General features: G+C 56.3%; 1 protein-coding gene across 3 annotated transcripts in view; it reads left to right on the forward strand.

Annotated features, from left to right (window-relative positions):
- Positions 1-20,022, forward strand: part of STX1A (syntaxin 1A) — a 101,149-nt gene extending 81,127 nt beyond the window's left edge. Inside the window, exons 6-10 of one of the 3 annotated variants that reach the window (XM_064468001.1) lie at positions 1,175-1,283; positions 13,669-13,742; positions 14,075-14,212; positions 15,986-16,096; positions 16,725-20,022. In XM_064468001.1, coding sequence (XP_064324071.1) covers positions 1,175-1,283; positions 13,669-13,742; positions 14,075-14,212; positions 15,986-16,096; positions 16,725-16,802 — 510 coding nt within the window. In that variant the 3' untranslated portion in view covers positions 16,803-20,022. Of the gene's footprint in view, positions 1-1,174; positions 1,284-3,565; positions 4,006-13,668; positions 13,743-14,074; positions 14,213-15,875; positions 16,097-16,724 lie in introns of those variants that run through there. The other 2 variants (XM_064468003.1, XM_064468002.1) reach the window with 2 other exon arrangements.
- The last annotated feature ends 130 nt before the right edge of the window (positions 20,023-20,152 follow it).

Here is a 20,152-nt window from a genome sequence, read left to right on the forward strand (position 1 = left end):
CTTGCCCACAGCAGTGGAGGATTGGACTGGATAATCTTTGAAGGTCCCTTCCAAGCAAACCACTCTGAGCCCATGATCCTATGAAACTCGCTTTCTGGCATATTGGGGAAAGGGCTCATTCAAGAGATATAGACATTTGGATGGAAGATGCACGTGATGCTTGGTTCTGACCTTCCTGGAACATCTTCAGGGCTGTTTGCTGTGCCCAGCCAGGCAGCTAGATCAGACAGCAAGTTGGGCCCCAGCGTGGGTGCTCATGTGGGGGTGAGCTTCCCCTCAGGGGCAGCAGCCAGCACTGTGGGGGGCATGTTCTACTGGACCCTAGTCAGGTGTATTTCCAAGGTTTTCTGGTGTGTTTCCTGGAGAACAGAAAGCAGCCTAATAAGACGCGGGTTGTCTGTGTGTGGGGGCTGACAGCTCTGCTGCACCATCCGCCATGGGCTGGCAGCTCCGCAGGCAGCCACTTGGTCTGGGGCAAGCAGCCATCCTCTGCGTCCCCATGCGGCTGGTGCTTGGGGGAGCCCTCTAGTGCGGGAAGGAAAAGTGGGACTGTGCTTCTGGAGCAGGGACAATTACGCCAGACATCCCCTGGCCCCTGGCCCAACCTGCATGCCCCAGCCCACCAGCTGCACCTGCGTTCCCAGACATGGAGGAGGTTCTACGGGGGCGGGGGGGGGAATCCAGGATCCCCCCCGGGCATTCCTGCCCAGCTCCAGCACTGCAAAGGGACCACCACAGGACCATCCTGCACCTGTGCCAGGTCCATCACATTGCAGTAGTGTGGCAGAGGCAGGCAGGGCCTGTCGTGGCCTCAGTTCTGGGCTGCTTGGGCACAGGCTGTGGTGTGGTGCAGGATGGTGCTGCCAGCTGTGACCCATGGGTCTGCCACCTGCCACCACCCCAGGGTGTCCTCTTGGGGCTGAAGGCTATGCTTGGGCTGGGCTTGGGCAAGGGCTGCGTCCGACCCACCCCACCGGGGCCACATCCCCTGCTGCCACCTGCCCCCGTTGCACTTTATCACACTCCTCGGAGCAGCTTTTGGGCTAGAAATGCTTTTTGGGCTGCTAGAGGTATGGGGGGTGCTCAGGGCTGAGCCTTCCCCTGGCTCAGGGTAGCAGGTCTCTCCCTCCCGTGGGATCCTCACCCCCACTCTCTCTTCCTCTCCCCTCTGCAGCACTCAACACTGTCACGTAAGTTCGTGGAGGTGATGTCCGAGTACAACGCCACGCAGACTGACTACCGGGAGCGCTGCAAGGGCAGGATTCAGAGGCAGCTGGAGATCAGTGAGTAAACCTGGAGGGGGAACGCAGCTGGGCTGTGTGCGCCGTGGGGCCACATCCTGCACTGGCTCTCGGCAGATCAGAGCTGCTCCCACAGCTGTGCAGAGCTCCCCTGTGAGAACGCAGGGCTGCACGAGGGCTGCGCGTGCACACGTGGGAGCAACTGGGACACAGCTCCTGCTGGGGGGTAGACAAGTGGTGGTACCTAGCATTTTGCTGTCAAACTGATGCAGCAAAGTGCAAAACTCCCCTCAGGTTTTCTTAAATGCTGTGAAGAGAGTGCAGAGAGCGTAGGGAGAAATTTCTTCCTTATCTGTAGCCAATTTTGAGTTCAAAGAAGCTAGTGGGAATTCCTGACTGCCATGTGTTGCCTTGCCTTTCCTCTGGGTGCTTTTCATTTTGGGTGAACTGAACTAAATATAAAACTAGAAAAGTGAGCTCTTGAGAAGGAGGCACTCGCTGTTCTCAGCATTTTCCCTTGCCACAGGAGGAGCACAAGCCTCAGTGCCTGCCTCAGGTATCTCCCTGGACCCAGGACCGTGATGGCAGCAGTAGCGGTGTCTTCTGGCCAAAGGTGGGCCCCAGGTGACACCTCTGAGGCTGTCACCACTGTGGCACTAAGATCTCCCTGCATCATCCACAGCCCATCGCTTAGGAGAGGTCTGGTCCTGCCTGTCCACAAAACCTGCTCTCCTGGTGGTTCTTCTGGGCAACTGTTGATACCTAGTTAGTTTTATATAAACATGGTCATCTCCCAGCAAAGGAGATCTATACCACCCCCATAATTAGGTGGATAAGCAAGCAAGGGCAAAGTCAGGGCAAGCAGAGATTAAAAGAGATTTTTGCAAATAATCTCATTGTCAGAAACAAATCATGGGTTTTTGTGCTCAAAAGGAAAGAGTCTGAAGCCTAGTCCAGTTTTTTTTTCCTCACAGACAAACGGTGTTTTCCTTCCTTTTTACAACTTGGCATGAATAATACGGTAGGAGATCTTTGAGTCAGAATGGTGTCCTTAATGGTCACGTGTAGGAATGTCCTTCATGTGCTGCAGATGCCTGGGGATCTGGGTGCTAGTGGGGTGTGGTAGTTCCTGCGGAGGCCTAGAAGGAGACTTGGCTGTGCAAGCCTTTCCTCTGTTAAGATTAGTCTTTATGATATATAACAATAATAGTAATAGAAATGTGTCACACCGGCTGAATGGAAGGATTGATTGACGTGAGGCTCAACAAGAGCTTGACATTTAATGTGAAGTAGGCTGGTGAGTGTGTCACTACTCCAGCTAATTGACTCATTTGTCAGCTAACATCATTCTGTAGGTGATACCCAGCCATGTGGGTGGCTTGTAATGTGAAGAGGAGTTTAAGGTATCCCTATGCCTCCCTTCTAAGAGAGGAGAAGATTTGAAAGGACTTAGGCAGGTCCTTAATTGTCTGCAGACCTGAAAGAAACCTTCCTCTTGTTTATCTACTCACAGATTTTGGAAGGACTCTGCTGCTTTGCTTAAATTATGCAGATATATTAAATTATACTTGTCTTCGCCCTGTCCATTGTGCCAGGCTGTCTGTGCCCAGCAGAGCACTGATGGGCTGCAAGGAAAAGGCTGCTCAGGATTCACCGTGGTGTAGTGGTTGAATGCAGAGGAGGTGTCCTAATTAGTGATTGTGAGGAACCTGCTTTTACTTTAGGGTGGAGGTGTGGAGCAGATGCAGGCTGGGGTCTGTCCTGGGAAGGTACACAATCCCGTGCACAGTCCTTTGCAAAACCTGGGTTCCTCCATCAGGACAGTGGAAAACCTCTTCTCGAAAAAAGGCTCATCAAAAGCAACAATCTTATTGAGGTTTTATCAGAAGTGCTTCCTGGGCAGAGGGCTCTGCTTGTCCTAGGGCATCCCAGCCAGCACCTTCAGTCCCTGCTACTCCAGGGACTCTTGAACAGGCTCTTTTGAGCAGAGCTCAGCTGGGATGTGGCAACTGCACAAAGCTTTCAGAATCCTCAGCTCTCATTTTCAGCTGATGAATCCAAAGATAGAAAGTGCCGGGAGCTCTGACAGCGAAGCCAGTAAATCACCTGGGTTTTGAAAATATTAGAGCAGGGACTTCTCAGCTGCTCTGGGGGTGCTATCCAGTGACTGGTGAGCTTCTCTGTCCTGACTGCATCTGCTTCTTGCTCTGGAACTGGGACAGTTGCAGAAGAAATGGTGACTGTAGAGTCACTGCCCCGTGCCATAGCTCCCCCTCCAGGACTCCTCACAGCCCTCTCATGATCTGCTCTGTCTCTTTGTGTAGGCACCACTGTGCCTGTGTGTGCCAGAGGCTGTGCTTCAGTGACCCTTGCCATCACCCCTGCCTGTCCGGCACACACTGAGCCTGGGAGCCTGACTAACATGATGAAGTGGATGTCCTCTCCTCTCCCACTCCTTCTGCCCCAGCCTGAATCGTTGCCCTCACCCCCACTGCTACTTACTCACTCTGCCCCCAAGTGCACTGAGACCGCAGGTGCCATGGAGGGCTCACAGGACGTGCTGTGTCCTGGGGTTGGTGATGGCAGGACAGATGCTTGGTGGCTGTCCCCTGGCTGGACTGTGCCTCCCCACAGCAGTGTCCCTGTCTGCTGCTGGGAGCTGCGCTCCCAGGCATGAGCCTCCGTGCTGCCTGTGGTGGGAGGTGTCACTCCTTCTTTTTTTTTTTTTTGTCTCCGTTTGGTCCATTATGAGAAATGACGTCTTAAATCTAATTAGGTTTTGCTCCCAGAGCAATTGGATTTGAGGCTTGGAGGAGCTTTCTCTGGTGGGTCTGCCGCTTTGAAGCCATGGAAGTGCTGCACAGACGCTGCTTGTTTTTATGAACAGTTTTGTTATGTGCGAGACCAAGAAGCCAAAAATAAAGCATCTGCCATCTCCAAAGGCACTGTGAGAATTAATCAGCCCCCGCCCCACTGTGCGAGACCAGGTTAATTGATGCGCAGAAAGGCAAGCTGTGGATGCATCCCAAGCTGCCCTTGAGCCAGAAGAATCTGGGGGCTGCTCCAGACCGAACATCTCCTCCAGGCAGCCCTGGGTAGTCCCGGAGCCCCTGGTGCTGAGGTGGCCTTATTTAGGATTCCTCTGACACTTTCATCTCAGGAAAGACCACAGAATTTATCAGAGCAAAAAATGTCTCATTGAGTGAAAACACTTGCACAGCGCTGGAAGTTGGCACCTGCAGCCCCCGCTGTGACTGAGCAGAAGGGGTCCTGAGGGATGGGGAGGCGGGTGACTGTTTGTGACGTGCTGGACAGGCTTTTATAGCTGAAGTCTGCTCATCCTGACACCACCACAGGTAGCGCTCAACCTCTGAGCTGGGGGATGGCCAAGTGGGTCAGGGTACTCATACCTGATACCTCTACACACACGGGTGAACGGGACAACTCTCCATGAGTTGTATGGATTTGAATCTTGAAAGCCAGATCCAGGCAGAGGATCCCAGCCTTGGCAAGGTGCCGTATCCTCAGTGTTTCCAACCTGAGCCCTAGCTGTTGCTCTGTGGGTGCTTGTGCAGCACTGCTGCCAGGAGGAGGGATGCTGTGAGCCAAAGGAGGATAGCCGAGCCATTACAGTTAATTCAGCCATGGCATGTTAGACTTCTGCAGCCCCAAGGTGTCTGAAGTCTTTCCTATTTATAAAGCGTCTGGCACGCAGAATTGGGCAAACTGTTGTTTAGCATCAGCTGGGTGATGGGTGTGAGCTGTGGCACCAGAAGCTTCCCTGGGAGGTTCCCCAGGGTCCTACATGCCCTGATGGAGCTGCTCCTGCCCTGTCCCCTGGGAGCTGGTCGATGGAGACTGTCACTCCATCCACCTGGGCATCACAGGGCCAAGGACTGCGTGACGGCTTTGAGGTGGAAAGTTGTCTTAGTGGCTTCATGTCTCTGCCTGTATCAGAGCTTCTGATGGCCCTGCATTGTGCATTGTCTCTCTTGCCGCTCTCTCCTTGCCAGCTCAAGGCTGAGTTTGCTTCTCCCTCTGTGCTGCAGCTGCCAGTGATGCTCTGTGCTGCTTTGCTCATTGGCCAAGCTTCTTCTCTCCGGGAAACTTTAATTTCTAGAGATGCCAAGTAAAAGCCAGATGCACTCTGGAGATCTCTGGGGAGGTGCGGGTCCAGTTCTGATTTTCCAGTGTTCTGCCAAATTTCAGGGCAGGAGTTGCCCCCCAGGCTCTTCTCCCTTCGTGGGCACCTAGCATTGACTCAGTCCTTTCATTCCGATTTGTTGCTGTGCAGTAGCTGTGTAGTAATGTGGGCAGCAGGTCAACCAAGTATCTAGCACACTTTCATCTGGTTGTATTGTTGTTGAGGAGCTAATGACAGCTTTTCCAAACCAGGAAATCTAGCTAGAAGGTGGTGGACCCCCTGGGAGGTCCTCTGGGGTCCTGCAGGTTGGTTATGTGGCTTTGGCAAGTGTTGTGCTGGGCAGCGTGGGCAAGATGAAGCCTCTGGGTCTCGTGTTTTGGCTCAGCATTAAAGCAAGTGCTTCCTGACCAGCTGTGGCCTTTGGGCAAGCCCGCACTGGCTGGCAGGTTGTTAATCCATGTGATGTCTTTGCTCTCATCCTTTGCCTTGTCACAGCTTTTGCTGGCCCTGTGCTCTGCAATAAGCGAATGGGGCAGTGAGGAGGTGGTGAGAGCTGGGATGAGAATATGTACCTGCATCCCATCCCGCCTCTGCCTGTGAGAGACATGGCATCTCCTGGAGCTGATCCCACCGCTTGCCCTTGGGGCTGTCTCTAGGGCTGGAATTGGGCAGAGCAAGTTGCCCTCGATGCACCGCACCTGGCACACTCTTACTTGTCACTGTGCCAGTGACTTTTCAGACCTGAACAGTCAACAGGAGGGTGTGTAAATTTGTGCTGTTTGAGCTGTTGTTCTCCCTTCCTGGAACCAGGGCAGTTTCAGTTGAGAGCGAGGAGCCAACAGGCAGGAAGAGCTGGCAAGTAGGTGTTGTGGGTCACTCTTGGTGGGAGTGGAGCTCTGTCATCCTAAAACATAGCATGGTGGCTGGAAATGGGCTGTGGACCCTTCCTGGAGCTGGGGACGCTGGGGAGGGCGATCAAACCAAGGGGATGTTGAAATTATGCTGCTCCTTAGACCTGTGAGTGCACAGATAGAAGAGCTCAGCCCTCACCTGCAGCAATGAGCAGGCTGCACTGAGCTCACATGGAGTACAGACAGGGGTCAGGTTGATCTCTTGATGCAAAGCAGCAGCTTCTCAGGGTTTTGGGGCACTAACAGGTCTTAGTTGTCTAGACCAGCCTCACATGGGACTTCTACCTCTGTCCATGTCTAGGAGCTGTGTAAGATCAGGCGTGAGCCACCCAGCCCATATCTGAGCCATGCTGCAGAAGTACCTGCCTTCAGCCCTGGCTCTGGCCTTGTTCCCGGGTGGTCTGAAGTCTACATTCAAGATAGCTTCTCTCCAGACCTGTCTCCTGGGACTTTGGATCTTTGTTGCAGTCAAGTCATAGGATCACGGACTCATGGAGTCCTTTGGGTTAGCAGGGACCTTCAAAGATCATCCAGTCCAGCCCCCCTGCCATGGGCAGGGACATCATCCACTAGATCACATTGATCAAAGCCCTGTCAAATCTGGCCTTGAACACTGTCAGGGATGGGGCATCCAGAGCTTCTCTGAGCAACCTGTGCCAGTGTCCCCAGTTCTTTCCTGGCCATGCCTCCTGGGGGGACCCCAGCCCTACGTTGTAGTTTTGTCTCCAGCCCTATCTCCATTCCCATCTCCTATTGCTCCTGATGGGACTCTTTGGAGCTACCCCAGGCCTGATTTCACAGTTTGTGCTGTCTGGCCCTACTGCTGGACACCATTCTAAGCACGCTCCTCATGTGCTGTGGGATGGGTGCCAGCGTGGTGAGGGCCCTGCATGTGCTAGGGCCTCACTGGCTTCTGGCTCAGACTCCCCCCCAACCCCAGAGGATCCCCACCCCTGCTCTGCGAAAGGATGGCTTCTTCTCCTGGGCAGGAGTCCCGGTCATCTGGTTCCACTGCTTCTCTTTGGGGTTGCAGACCAAGCATGGAGGAGCAGTGCACTGGGTTTGCATGGCAAGGTTTTGCTAGCTGGGGGGCCTACAGGGGTGGCTTCTGTGAGAAGCTGCTAGAAGCTCCAAGATAGACCCACCACTGGCCAAGGCCAAGCCCATCTGTGATGGTGGTAGTGCATCGGGGATAACAGAATCACACAACCCAGAATGGTAGGGGTTGGAAGGGGCGTCTGGAGATCATCTTGTCCAACCCCCTGCTTGAGCAGGCACCCCCAGAGCAGGGGCACAGGACTGCGTCCAGGCGGGGTGTGAATGTCTCCAGAGAAGGGACCCCACAGCCTCTCTGGGCAGCCTGTGCCCCTGCTCTGGCACCCTCACACTAAAGAAGTTTCTTCTCATATTGAGGTGGAACTTCCTGTGTGCTGGCTTATGGTCACCTTGTTGTCCACCAGCACTACCAGGTCCTTCTCAACAGAGCCGCTTTCCAGTAGTTCAGCCCCCAGCCCGTGCTGGTGCGGGGGGTTGTTCCTCCCCAGGGGCAGGACCTGGCACTGGCTCCTGTTGAATTCCCTGAGCTGGGCCCAGCTCTCCAGCCTGGCCAGGGCTCGCTGGATGCCAGCACAGCCTCTGGTGCATCAGCCGCCCCTCCCAGTTTGGTGTCATCAGCAAACGTGCTGAGGTTACGCTCTATCCCATCATCCAGGTCATTGATGAATACGTTGGGCAGGACCGGCCCCAGCACAGACCCCTGGGGAACACCACTAGTGACAGGCCTCCATCCACACTCTGCCCCATTGATCACGCCTGAGTTCTGTTGTTGAGCCAGTTCTCTGTCCACCTCACTGTCCTCTCATCCAGCCCACACGTCCTTAGCTCACCTATGAGGATGCTATGGGAGACAGTGTCAAATGCCTTACTGCAGACATGATAGACAACATCCACTGCTCTCCCTTCATCAACCCAGCCAGTCACGCCATCACAGAAGGCTGTCAGTCAGGTTGGTCAAGCACGATCTTTCCTTGGTGAATCCATGTTGACTGTTTCTGATAACCTTCTTGTCCTCTACGTGCCTGGAGATGACCTCCAGGTTGAAATGCTCCATCACCTTTCTGGAGATGGAGGTGAGGCTGACTGGCCTAGAGTCCCCCAGGTCCTCCTTCTTGCCCTTTTTGAAGATTGGAGTGACATTTGCTTTCCTCCAGTCCTCGGGCGCCTCTCCTGTCCTCCGTGACCTTTCAAAGGTGATGGTGAGTGACTCAGCAAGAACATCCGCCAGCTCCCTCAGCACCCGTGGGTGCATTGCATTGGGGCCCATGGATTTGTGAATAACGTATTTAAGAAGGGGGGAAAAACCCTTTGCAACTGCAGCTGAAGAGAGGAGTGAGAATATGTGAGAGGAGCAACTCTGCAGACACCAAGGCCAGTGAAGGAGGAGGGGGAGGAGGTGCTCCAGGAACTGGGGCAGAGATTCCCCTGCAGCCCATGGTGATGACCATGGTGAGGCCAGCTGTGCACCTGCAGCCTGTGGAGGTTAACGGTGGAGCAAATATCCTCCTGCAGCCCATGGAGGACCCCACACTGGAGCAGGTGGGTGCCCGAAGGAGGCTGTGAGCCCATGGGAAGCCTGTGCTGGTGCAGGCTCCTGGCAGGAGCTGTGGCCCTGTGGAGAGAGGAGCCCATGCTGGGGCAGGTTTGCTGGCAGGACTTGTGACCCTGTGGGGGACCCACGCTGGAGCAGTCTGTTCCTGGAGGGCTGCACCCCCTGGAAGGGACCCATGCTGGAGCAGTTCATGAAGAACTGCAGACTGTGGGAAGGACCCACGTTGGAGAATTTTGTGGAGGGCTGTCTCCCGTGGGAGGGACCCCATGATGGAGCAGGGGAAGAGTGTGAGGAGTCCTCCCCCTGAGGGGGAAGGAGCGGCAGAGACAGCGTGTGATGAACTGACTGCAACCCCCATTCCCCGACCCCCTGCACCACTGAGGGGGAGGAGGCAGAGAAAATCAGGAGTGAAGTTGAGCCTGGGAAGAAGGGAGTGGTGGGGAGAAGGTTTTTAAGATTTGATTTTATTTCTCATTACCCTACTTTGATTTAACTGGTAATAAATTAAGGTAATTTTGCCAGGTTGAGTCCCGTTTTGCCCATGACAGTAATTGGTGAGTGATCTCTTCCTGTCCTTATCTTGCCCTATGAGCCTGTCCAGTTGAGGAGGGGGAGTGATAGAGCGGCATTTGTTGGCACCTGGCAACCAGCCACCACAAGAAGGTTGCAGCTCCTCTCCCTTAGTTAGTTCTTGGTGCTAACATCTCACATGTGGATCATCGCTCCGCTGCATTGGACAAGTTCCTTTTCTTCCATTTTATAAACTTTGTTGTACTTTTAAAAGATGTTCTTAAGGTCTACTCTGTTCATTATTTGGTCTTCTTGCAGTACCAGCTAGATTTGAAGATGTACTCTGTTTGCAGAGGAGAAGCGATGATCTGTGGGCTGGGCTCCCTGCTGAGCACTCAGCTGAGTCCCTCCCGTCAGCCCCCGGCACCCTGGGAGAGGAGCTCATTTGAGGCTCCTCGTGTCTGTTGAAGGCAACTTGCTGTTGCAGCAGTAGAAGCTGCTGCTGGGAGAGCCCGAGCCTGGGAGACTTGGCAGTGCTGCTCTGCGCCCTCCCCACACCATCTGGGCTGCTATTCTGTGCATCTCTTTGCTCTCCCTGTTCAGTCTGTGATCTCAGGGAGATCTGGGTGCTCCAGTTCCCACATAGCACCACAGCTTGCTGTGACCTGGACCAGTGGCCCAGGAGCTGTCCCATTGCCTTAAAGCTCAGGGTCTGGGCACAGCAGGACCAAGCTCATCCCATTTTGTGCCGTTTCTGTGCATCCCAGGCTGCCTGTCCCAAGCTCCTGCCAGACAGCCCTGGGTGTGCTAGGAACAGTACTGGCTCCGGTAGGGTCTGTTCCCCGGATCTCTGCTGCAAGAGCCATCTAGGAGCAGCTCGCAGTGTCACTGAGCTGTTCCTCTCAGTTATTAAAATAAAAATCCCATTAGCTTTTTAGATTATGAGATATTAGTCACATGAATAATAGAGGAATTCCTTCCTGGCCGTGGGCAGTTAACTTGCAGAGAAGATATTTCATTCCAAGAAAGTCAATAAAAGGAAAATTTTGTTGTAAGGCATTTCCATTTTTCCCTCCTGGCCACTGTTTTTAATCTGGTTATGTTTTTTGTTTTCTCTTCCGACTGTAACTGCTTCTTGGACACTGCAGCAAATGTCTCCTTCTCTTGTGCCACCTGTCGGTCAGTTCCGTGATGCTTTCAGAAGCCCCATGAGCTCCAGTCTGCAGCTCTCCGCTCCTGCTCTGCTGCAATGTCCCATCTGTGCTGGTTGCTAAGGATGACCTCTTGCAGGAGGTGGGGGAGTGGCTGCGCTGGATCTAGCCCTGCCCGATGTAGCTGGGATGACACAGGCTTCAGATGTCACTTCTTGGGTGCCAGGCCCCTTCACAACCCTGTATGTAGGCTGTGTCCCCTGTGCTTGGGGGACTGTCACAGCCCTCTAGCTAGTACTGCTCCTTGGAGGCCTTTGGGAGAGCTGCTCCCCTCTGCTGCCGTGTCTTCAGCCCGCCCCTTGGTTTCTTGCCTGTGTTCCCAGGAGGATATACAAATCTGGTGCAGACAGCAAGGAGCTATGCAACACTTACTTACTGCTGGGCAAGGAGGTGCAAGCATGAAGCAGATCAGAGGAATAATTCCAGCTGCCCTCCCGGAGCTCCAGGTCCCAGACAGTGTTTGCAAGGGACTCTAGCATATTTTGCACCCTGCCACCCTTTTTGGTCTTGGTGCTCTGTTTATGATGTTTAGCATACAGAAAGCTTTGTTGACTGCTTTTGATGAGGAGGCTGCTTATTCCTGGCCCAGACACGGATGTAAACCCTGTTGGTCTGGTGGGAAATCAGAGCCAATGAGCATTAGCAGGTAACAAAGCCTTTGTACTGGCGTCTCCTGCTTGTCAGGTGTGTGTGGTTGGGTTTATTCCCTCACTCTTTGTGCAGGTTCCTGCTGCTAGGAGACATCAGACAACTTCCACATGGCACTGGTAACACTGCCCAGAGACTGCAGGCTCCCACATCTTCCTGGCTGCCATAACCACCAATACCTGCTGATAAGCCATAATTTTCCTGAGGCAAAGCCACAAGTGTGTTTCCTGTCATGGCCACTCAGAGCGCCCATTGCTGTGGGGCCCCAGAAAGGAGCAGAGCACAGAAGCTCTCCATGGTCTTCTTGTTTCTGCATCTCAGGGCAAGTGAATGATAGACTGACAGAGTGCTTTGGGTTGGCAGGGACCTTCTGAGGTGATCCAGTCCAACCCCCCTGCCATGGGCAGGGACATCCTCCACTAGATCATGTTGCTCAAAGCCCCGTCCAACCTGACCTTGAACACTGCCAGGGATGGGGCATCCACAGCTTCTCTGGGCAGCCTGTGCCAGTGTCTCACCACCCTCATGGTACAACAGTTCTTCCCTATGTCCAGCCTCACCCCACCCCTGGTCAGACCCCTTGTCCTGTCACTGCAGGCCGTGGTCAAAGGTCTCTCTCCCTCTTTCCTATAAGCCCCCTTAAAGTACTGAGCGGCGGCAGTAAGGGCTCCCCAGAGCCGTCTCTTCTCCAGGCTGCACACCCCCAACTCTCTCAGCCTTTCTCCATCGCAGAGGTGTGCCAGCCCTCGGAGCATTTTGGTGGCCTTGTCTGGACCTGCTCTACCAGGTCCGTGTGTGTCTTGTGCTGGGGACCCCCGAGCTGGACGCAGAGCTCCGGGGGTGTCTGAGGAGGGCAGAGCAGAGGGGCAGCATCCCCTCCCTCGACCTGCTGGCCGTGCTGCTGGTGATGCAACTCTTGGAGACAGTTGGCTTTCTGGGCTGGAAGCGCACATTGCCAGCTCGTGTCCCCTTTGTCACCCAACAATATCCTCAAGCCCTTCTCCACAGGGCTGCTTTACATCCATCCATCCCTCCATCCATCCCTCCATCCATCCATCCATCCATCCATCCATCCATCCATCCATCCATCCCCCAGTCTGTGCTGCTACTGGGGAGTGCCCTGACCCAGTGCAGGACCTTGCAGAGAAAGAGATGTGTAATGAAGTGTGGAGGTGTCCTTGTTGGAGGAACTCCCCAAGCAGGGTGTCAGCATGCACCATGCCTGTGGGGTGGTAGCCAGCCATGGCTTGGTGAGCTGGGCCCACCGTGGTGCTCCCTGGGACACTGACACACTTGAGGTGAAGGTCTGGACTGGGTTCAAGGTTTCAGTCACCTCCCTCCTCTGAGCCCCTGGTGTGGCACTGCTGGAAGCAGGGAACACCGTCCTGTGGGCATTCTGCCACATCTCCTCCATCTCCCCATTCAGAGATGCCCTGGACTCATCCTGGAGGATGTTATTGTCCATTTCTATACGACTGGCAGAGCCTGCATGTGGGCAGCATTTAACAGAGTAGCACTGTACCAGAACCCTGTCCTTCCCTGTGTGACCTTCTGCTGGTTTTGGGTTTGTTGGGCTTGGTGAAGTTGCTTCGTTGGCTGCTCCTGCCTGTCTTCTCTTGATCACACTGGTGGGATGTCGCCTGTCCTCTCTACAGATGTGACCTACTCCAGTGCCCCCTTCCCACTCCCACTGGGCAGCCCCAGCAAAAGCCTGCCTAGCACAGTCGCCTCTGTTTAGCGCTGTAATTTCACAGGTCCTACCTGGTTGTTAGCCTGAAGAGCATGCTACAATTAGTAATCACACTGTGGGTTACACTGATCCTCCACCACTATCTCTCTCCTCCATAGCAGTGTGGAGTATGTCTGTGGGGAGGGGAGGCAACCATGGGTGAATTGCTCACAAAGGAGCTGTGAGGCTGAACGTACCACCCTGAGGCCGAGGAGGAGGGCGGTGTCGCAAGGGAAGGACAGAGCCTGGTTTCTGTTACATAGCTGCAAGGCTAAAACTCAGGCAGCCCCAGTGACTGCAGCAGTGCCTGCCAGGCCAGTGAGCCCTGCTAAGCCCAGTGTCCTTGTGGCCTTGAACTGGCCTACGACGTGGTCCTGCCCCACAGGAATGGGCAGGCTTGACCAGGGGGAACAGATGGGCTTTTCTGGGTGAGCTGGGCCAAGCTGGCAGCTTGACTCCTTTAAAAAGAGGGTTTGCAGGTCTGGCACAGAGCCTGGCTGTGGGACGGCATCCTCTCAAAATGCCCAGTGTACTCTCGGGGCTGGAAGCTTTGCTCCACTCCACTCTCGGGAGATGCCATGGAGCCAGCAGAACCCTGCAGTAGGGCTGTGGGAGCTATGGCCAGGACAGAGGGCTCATGGCTGACCCATGTTGTGTTGCTTCCAGCTGGCAGGACCACCACCAGTGAGGAGCTGGAGGACATGCTGGAGAGCGGCAACCCAGCCATCTTCTCTTCTGGGGTAAGCCCTGCATGTCAGCCTTGGTCCAATCCAGCACAGGCAAAGGCTGAGCCAGCCTGCTCATCCTGGGAGCATTGGCTGGTGGGCATGCTGCCATGGTGGCTCCAGTAGAGGTGTGAAGAGCACAGCCCACGCAGGAGGTGGGACCTGGGAGCTCAGGTCTGGCCTGAGGATGTTGCCTGAGCAGGGGTTGTGTCCTGGCCGGAGGGTGGTGTGGGGGGTTGCTGCAAACTGCCTGGCTGGAGAGGCTCCTGCTGTTCCCTCTTTTCATGCCCCTAATCCTGGCATCTGAGGAGCTGAGCACAGTGCTCAGTGGCTGTGTCTTCTTGCAGATCATTATGGATTCAAACATCACCAAGCAGGCACTGAATGAGATTGAGACACGGCACAGTGAGATCATCAAACTGGAGAACAGCATCCGAGAGCTGCACGACATGTTCATGGACATGGCCATGCTGGTGGAGAGCCAGGTAGGGAGATGCTGCAGCCCGGTGGCCAGCTCACCTGGGGAGGTTGGAGGGGGACGGGGCTGCTGGCAGACTGCTGCCTGGATCAGTGCTGAGGGGAAAAGCTCCATCTGGGGCTGACGTGCTCCCACTGGGTCTGAGCTGGGCTCCCCAGGGCTGGAGCCCCCCACCCTGTGCCCCAGAGCTGGGGGCTGCTATGTGCTTGGGGTGGGAGGTGCCGTGATGGGCTCTGGAGAGGGCAGTGGATGGCTGCCATCTCCCCTGGAGCACCAGGCCGTGCCAGGTGAGTTCAGGGTGCCGCCAGCCTTGGCGGTCCTTCCAGGCTGCCCCTGGCTGTGCTGCCAGCCCACAGCGCCTGGCCCTTCAGTGGGGCATATGTTCCGGTGTCTCTGCTCATTCCCCTTCTTGCCTGCCATGCTGCCATGGCCTGAGGAGACATCAGTGGCAGGTAAAGCCCCACGGAGCTCTCGCTGGTGCTGCATGCTCTGCTCTGCATGGCTGCTCCCTGCATGTCTGTGGCTCTCACATAGTGCCAGTGCTTGCCCATGGCACGTGGGCAAGGGTGGCCATGGCACAGCAGCCCTGTCCTGCATGCCTTGGGGGACAGATGTGGGGGGGGTTGCAGAGGCCTGCCCCACTCTTAAGGGCTAGACCGTGCCAGCACCCTGTGTTGTCCTGTGAGGTGGGAAGCTCCAAGCTGCTCACACCAGGAGCAGAGGGGTGCTGGGCTGGCAGCAGTGCTGGCAGCTGCCTGCTGTGCCCCAGGTATGGCACAGGTGGGAAGGAGAAGCAGCAGCTTTACGCAGTGCAGCCAGGCTGGCATGTCAAGGGCATGGGACGGGGGCAGCAGGGAGCCTGGTGGGGTCAGTGCTTTGGCAGGAGGTTAAGACCAGAGCAGCTCTGGGCTTGCAAGGCTCATCCTCCCCATGCTCTCCAGCATTAGGCTGAGAAATCAGCATTGCAGAGCTCCTGGCCATGATGCCTGGCTCCGCAGCCTCAGTTCCCTGATTCCCTCTGTGCCATGCAGAAGGGCACTGGCCTTTGAGCCCTGCTGACCCCTGCGAACCCTCTCGGTCCCAGGAACTGTCAGTCTCTGTCTCCAGCTGCTGCAGGAGCTGGCTGCTTCTGTGTGCAGTCAGAACAGGGCCAAAGGAGGTAGGCAGGCTGGGGGGCAAGCTCGCCCAGTCTGTGTCCACAGGAATCCACACCCTCAGCCTACCCCTGCAGCCATGTGGGCAGAGTGCAGCAGGAGTCCCTGCAGGGCCCGGCGGTCCAGCCTTACCAGCCTTGCTCCAGGGCCCTCTGCTCTTGTCAGGGTGCACGTGCAGATCAGAATGGTTGTCCCTGCATGTGAGTGGCTTTGTGAGCATCCCACATGGCGCGGCTGGTGCTGTCTTTGCTCCCCTGCCATGCCTCTGGTTTCAGCAGTGTGCAGCGCAGTGTCAGTGTAGATCCTGTTGTGGCTTTGATGTCACCTGAGACATCAGACAGGGTGGCCACCAGGCCAGGACCAGGCTGGGGAATCCCCTTGACCCTCACTCTTGCTTGCCTCCCTGCTTGGATGTGCACAGAGGTCCCAGCCCTCTGGGACAAATCCCATGGTCTGGAGCCCTCACCCCAGGGCACCCACTGCCTGCAGGTAACTGATGGTCCCTCTCTCTCCCAGGCAGGGCTGTTGGGCAGGGTGACATCTGCATGGTGCCTTGGAGCAGCAGAGCAGGAAGGAGCTCATGTCTGCACGCATGGGGGCATGTGGGCTCTGTCCCTGCTCTGCAGGGTGAGATGATTGACCGCATCGAGTACAACGTGGAGCACTCGGTGGACTACGTGGAGCGGGCTGTGTCTGACACCAAAAAAGCAGTGAAATACCAGAGCAAAGCCAGACGGGTGAGTCATGGCACTGGCTGGGGCCCATCTTTCCCTGCCTACACTGCTGACACCTCCATCCCTGGGGGCAGGCCCCTGCATGGCACCCCTGTCTGCCCCACTGCCTGCACGGAGGAGCGGGCAGCATGGCGCAGCTTCACAGGTACTTGGGCACTGCTTTACCCCACACCACTGGGTGCAGAATGGGTCCCACAGGTGGCACCAGCTGAGGCAGAGTTCCCCTGCACAGGCTGAGCCCTGATGATGAGCCATGGGGTAGAGGTGCTGCGTGGGGGGAGGAAAAGGGACAGGGTAGATACTGCAGGCCAGGCCTGCTGTGAGAGCCATGTCCCTCTGCTTCCGATCTCACCTCCAGCTGCCTGTCCTGGTCCCCACAACTGGTCCTCTAGCAGTCTGGGGACCTGGGAGTCACCAGCTCAGCTCTGCCAGCCCAGGGCTGAAGGGGGAGCTGGGATGCCCATCCCTGCCCCAGGGCTGCCGGCAGCCCTCTGGCTCCCACAGTGCTGCTCAGCACTCATCACGGGCAAACAGGGCAGATGACACCTCCCAGCTCTCAGGGCCAGCCTGCCCCCAACACTCACCGTCTCCTCTCCCCTCTCTCCCTGCTGGTGCTGGGACACCTGAGCAGAAGAAGATCATGATCATAATCTGCTGTGTGATCCTGGGTATCGTCATTGCCTCCACCTTTGGTGGGATTTTCGGCTAGACTCACCCCACGGGACTGTTTGTGTGCAATGGATGGAGCCGCGTGTGCCATGGGGCCACAGCCATGCCGGAGCAAACCACGCAGCCCTGGAGCCTCCCAGCAGCATTTCAGTTTCTAATGCATGGTTGTTTGTGACACTGTGTGTGCGGTGCGGGTGCGTCTGTGTGGAGGGAGCGCCGGCCCTGTGGCACAGGCAGGGTGCAGGGGACGGTGATGGGTCAAGGGGAACCTTAGGGGGAACCTGAGCTCTCATCACTGCTCCACTGCTCCAGGGTCCTGGCTGGGACCAGGTGGGGATAGAGGTGCCCTTGGGTGCTGCTGCTCCTCCTGTGCTGGGCAGTCTGTGTTAGAGACAGCCGAGGACAAGGAGGGACTGGTGAAGGGTGTCAGGGGTCCTCAGGAGCACAGTGCCCAGTCAACCTTCCCCAGCTTCCCCATCACCTCCAGCCAGAGCACTCATGTCTGTCAGCTGCGTCTGTGCTTGCAAACACCCTTCCTTGGGCTGCTTCTCTCACCAGGCCCTTCCCCAGGGGTGCGCTCTGCCAGGCCATGCCTTCCTGTCCCGTGGCTGTGCCCGGCTGCGGGGCCTCATCCCTGCTGCTCTGCCGATGGCAGGGCTGCCCCCTCCCTAGGCAAGCCCTCGCCATGGTGTGGGTGCCAGGGGCTAGGTGTGCCGCTTGCTGGTGGTGGGTGCCTGATGGAGCAGTGTGGGATGAGGAGCTGCTGCCTGGGGCTATCACTCTTGCTTGGGGATGGGGACAGGCCATGTGAGGACCTGTGCTGCACCCTGGTGCTGGCCCAGCAGGGCAGGAGGGCACAAGTACTTTAAGGTCAGCATGTTCCACTGGCTGCTTGCCCTGCACCAAAGCCTCATTGTTCTGTCTTCAGCTCCAGTATACAGTGGCCCTGGCTCCCACGACCCCCAGGCCTGGGCTCTGGCCATTGGGGTTTGGAGCTGGCTCTGATGCCCGCAGCCCCTGGCAGTGCTTGCCTGGGAGCAGGGCTGCTTCCAGCCTCATTTCTCCACATAGGCACCCATAGCTGGGGGTTGGACGCAGTTGGGCTTTCTCCTGCTGTGGTTGCAGGAGCAGCCCTAGTTGCATCTACCCCCCCCCGCAAGCTAGCAGCAGCAGCCTTCATCCTCGTCTATTCTACCGTGAGCAGGGCAATGCCTGACTACCCCTTCCATCTCTGCCACCTCTTGGCATCCTCCTGCCCCGCCACCTCTTCCTGGCACAGTGCCCTTCTGCTTGCTCATCCCATGGGCCATCCAATAAGGCACCCGTCCTCAGTGGGGTGCTGTGGGAGCACCTTGGTGCCCCTGTACCCTCTGCCACACGCACTACACGGATGCAGTCACTGTGGGGTGGCCTGAGCCTGCTGGCAGCTCAGACAGGCCCTGTGTTGCTACTGTCCCTTTTCCTTGGGCTGGGGACAGGGGACATTCCTTGGGAGACTCCAGGGCTCCAGCTGGCCCATGCACATGCCAAAGTATTACAGAGGAGCCCAGAGCAGGGTAGGCACCTGAGGTCAAGCTCACAGCCACACACTGCGATAGGGGCTAGACATGAGTCCAGCTGCTGGTAGCAGAAAAAGGGCACTTGACTGCAGCAAGTACTCCAGCTGCAGGTAGCATGTCACCTCACCACTCTGAGCGGGGTGAGGGCAGGGCTGCATCAACCCTGCGCTCCTCCACTCTGCTACAGCACAGGCACTGGCTGCATATGTGGTGCTTGTGGGTGCAGGGTGAAAGGCAGCAGGCTGTAGCCAAGACAGGGCTACCTTCCCCAGGTGCAGCCCTGCCCAGGAGCAACCCACATACGGCTCCTTCCCTGCCACTGTTACGTGAGGACCCATAATACAGCCACTGGTTGCATTCAGCCACCCTTAGGAAGTGTGTCCAGCCTGGGTCCAGCCCAAGCCCCCATTGGATGTGGCCATGGGAACATCCAAGACTGCATCTCCTTCTTTCACAGTCCCTCAACAACTGACATGAGCTACAGCACTGCAACCTGGGTGTGCAAAAGGGCTCGGGGCACTGCAACCCCTGCAAGCAGGGGCAAGCTGGCTCTGGAGTTTCCCTCCAGGGCAGGAGGCAGGTCTGAGCAGGGTCCTTACTCTGTGGGGATGTGTCTGGCTACAGGAAAGGGAACTGGGCTGCTCCCATCCCTGTGGAGCCCCCTGCCACCAGTCTGCGCTCTGCTCTGCTGAGCCAGCAAGAGTGCTGAGCCCCCTCCCCTGGGAAGCAATAACACTGCTGGCAGAGCTGCTCCTGGGCAGGCAAGCAAAAAAGTTCCTCAGGCTCTCACCCTGCAGCAATGCCCACTGCTAGCACAAGGTGACTTTTTTTTTCTTCCAAGTAGCAGCTTTCGCGGCACAAGCTCACATGACATCAGGGCTGTGGCCCAGTCCCATCAAGGCATGAGGCCAGGAACAGCACTGGGGGGATTCTGGCACTTGCTCTGTCCTTATTGGTACCACCGCTGCCAGCAGCCCCCCAGCAGCAGGAGCCAGATGTGGCAAGTCGGCAAACCTGCCACTGGCACGTTGCTGGGATCCTGCAGGTGGCTATGGCCCCAGGCTCTGACACGAGGGAGGCAGAGGAGCAGGCTGCCATCACCACCCCACAGGCAGGCTCACACTGTACTCGCTGTGAGGGGAGGGTGTTTTGGTGCAATAATTACTCCTGCACTACGGGAAGCCCCGTTCAGTTCCTTTTTACCTACCCGTCATTGCATGTACAGACCAAATCACCAATAGTGCAGTTGTGCTTTGGGGAGACATTTCACTTTTTCTTTCCAGCCCCCAACCTCAGACTGCTTGTCCTTTGGGTTACACCACCTCTGTTCCAAGTGCCACCTACCCTCCTAGCACTGGGAGTGTGTTGATGCAGTATTCCACGAGCCGTGTGGGGCACACACAGCTTGCACTCGAACTGGGGATTGGGTTTTTTTTTGTAATTAATGTACCTGAAGGCTTTCTGAGCCCCCTGTGGAGTTGTACTGTTGCTGTACTGTGAGCTAAGTGTCCTTGTTTTCTATGTGGATTTTGACCCTGGCTTGCTCTGTCTCACTGGGCTGGATGACACTGTATGTTGCCTCTTCTCTCCTTCACCCCTTCCCTCCCTGCTAGCCTCCCTTTATTCTCCCAAAGCTTTGGGTGCAAAACAGCTTCCCATTTTGTGGAATTTTTATGTAGAATAAACATTTGTAACTGTAAAGCTCTGGCTGACACCGCTCTTTCAGGGGAAGGGAGGAGGTAATGGGGAGCAAGAGCTGGGGGTATGGAGAACCCCAGCACCCTGGGAGCACTAAAGCATACAGGGTAGGCCTGATGCAAAGTGCGCACAG

The sequence above is a fragment of the Phalacrocorax carbo genome, chromosome 17, assembly GCF_963921805.1.
Source record: "Phalacrocorax carbo chromosome 17, bPhaCar2.1, whole genome shotgun sequence".
Taxonomy (NCBI): Eukaryota; Metazoa; Chordata; class Aves; order Suliformes; family Phalacrocoracidae; genus Phalacrocorax; species Phalacrocorax carbo.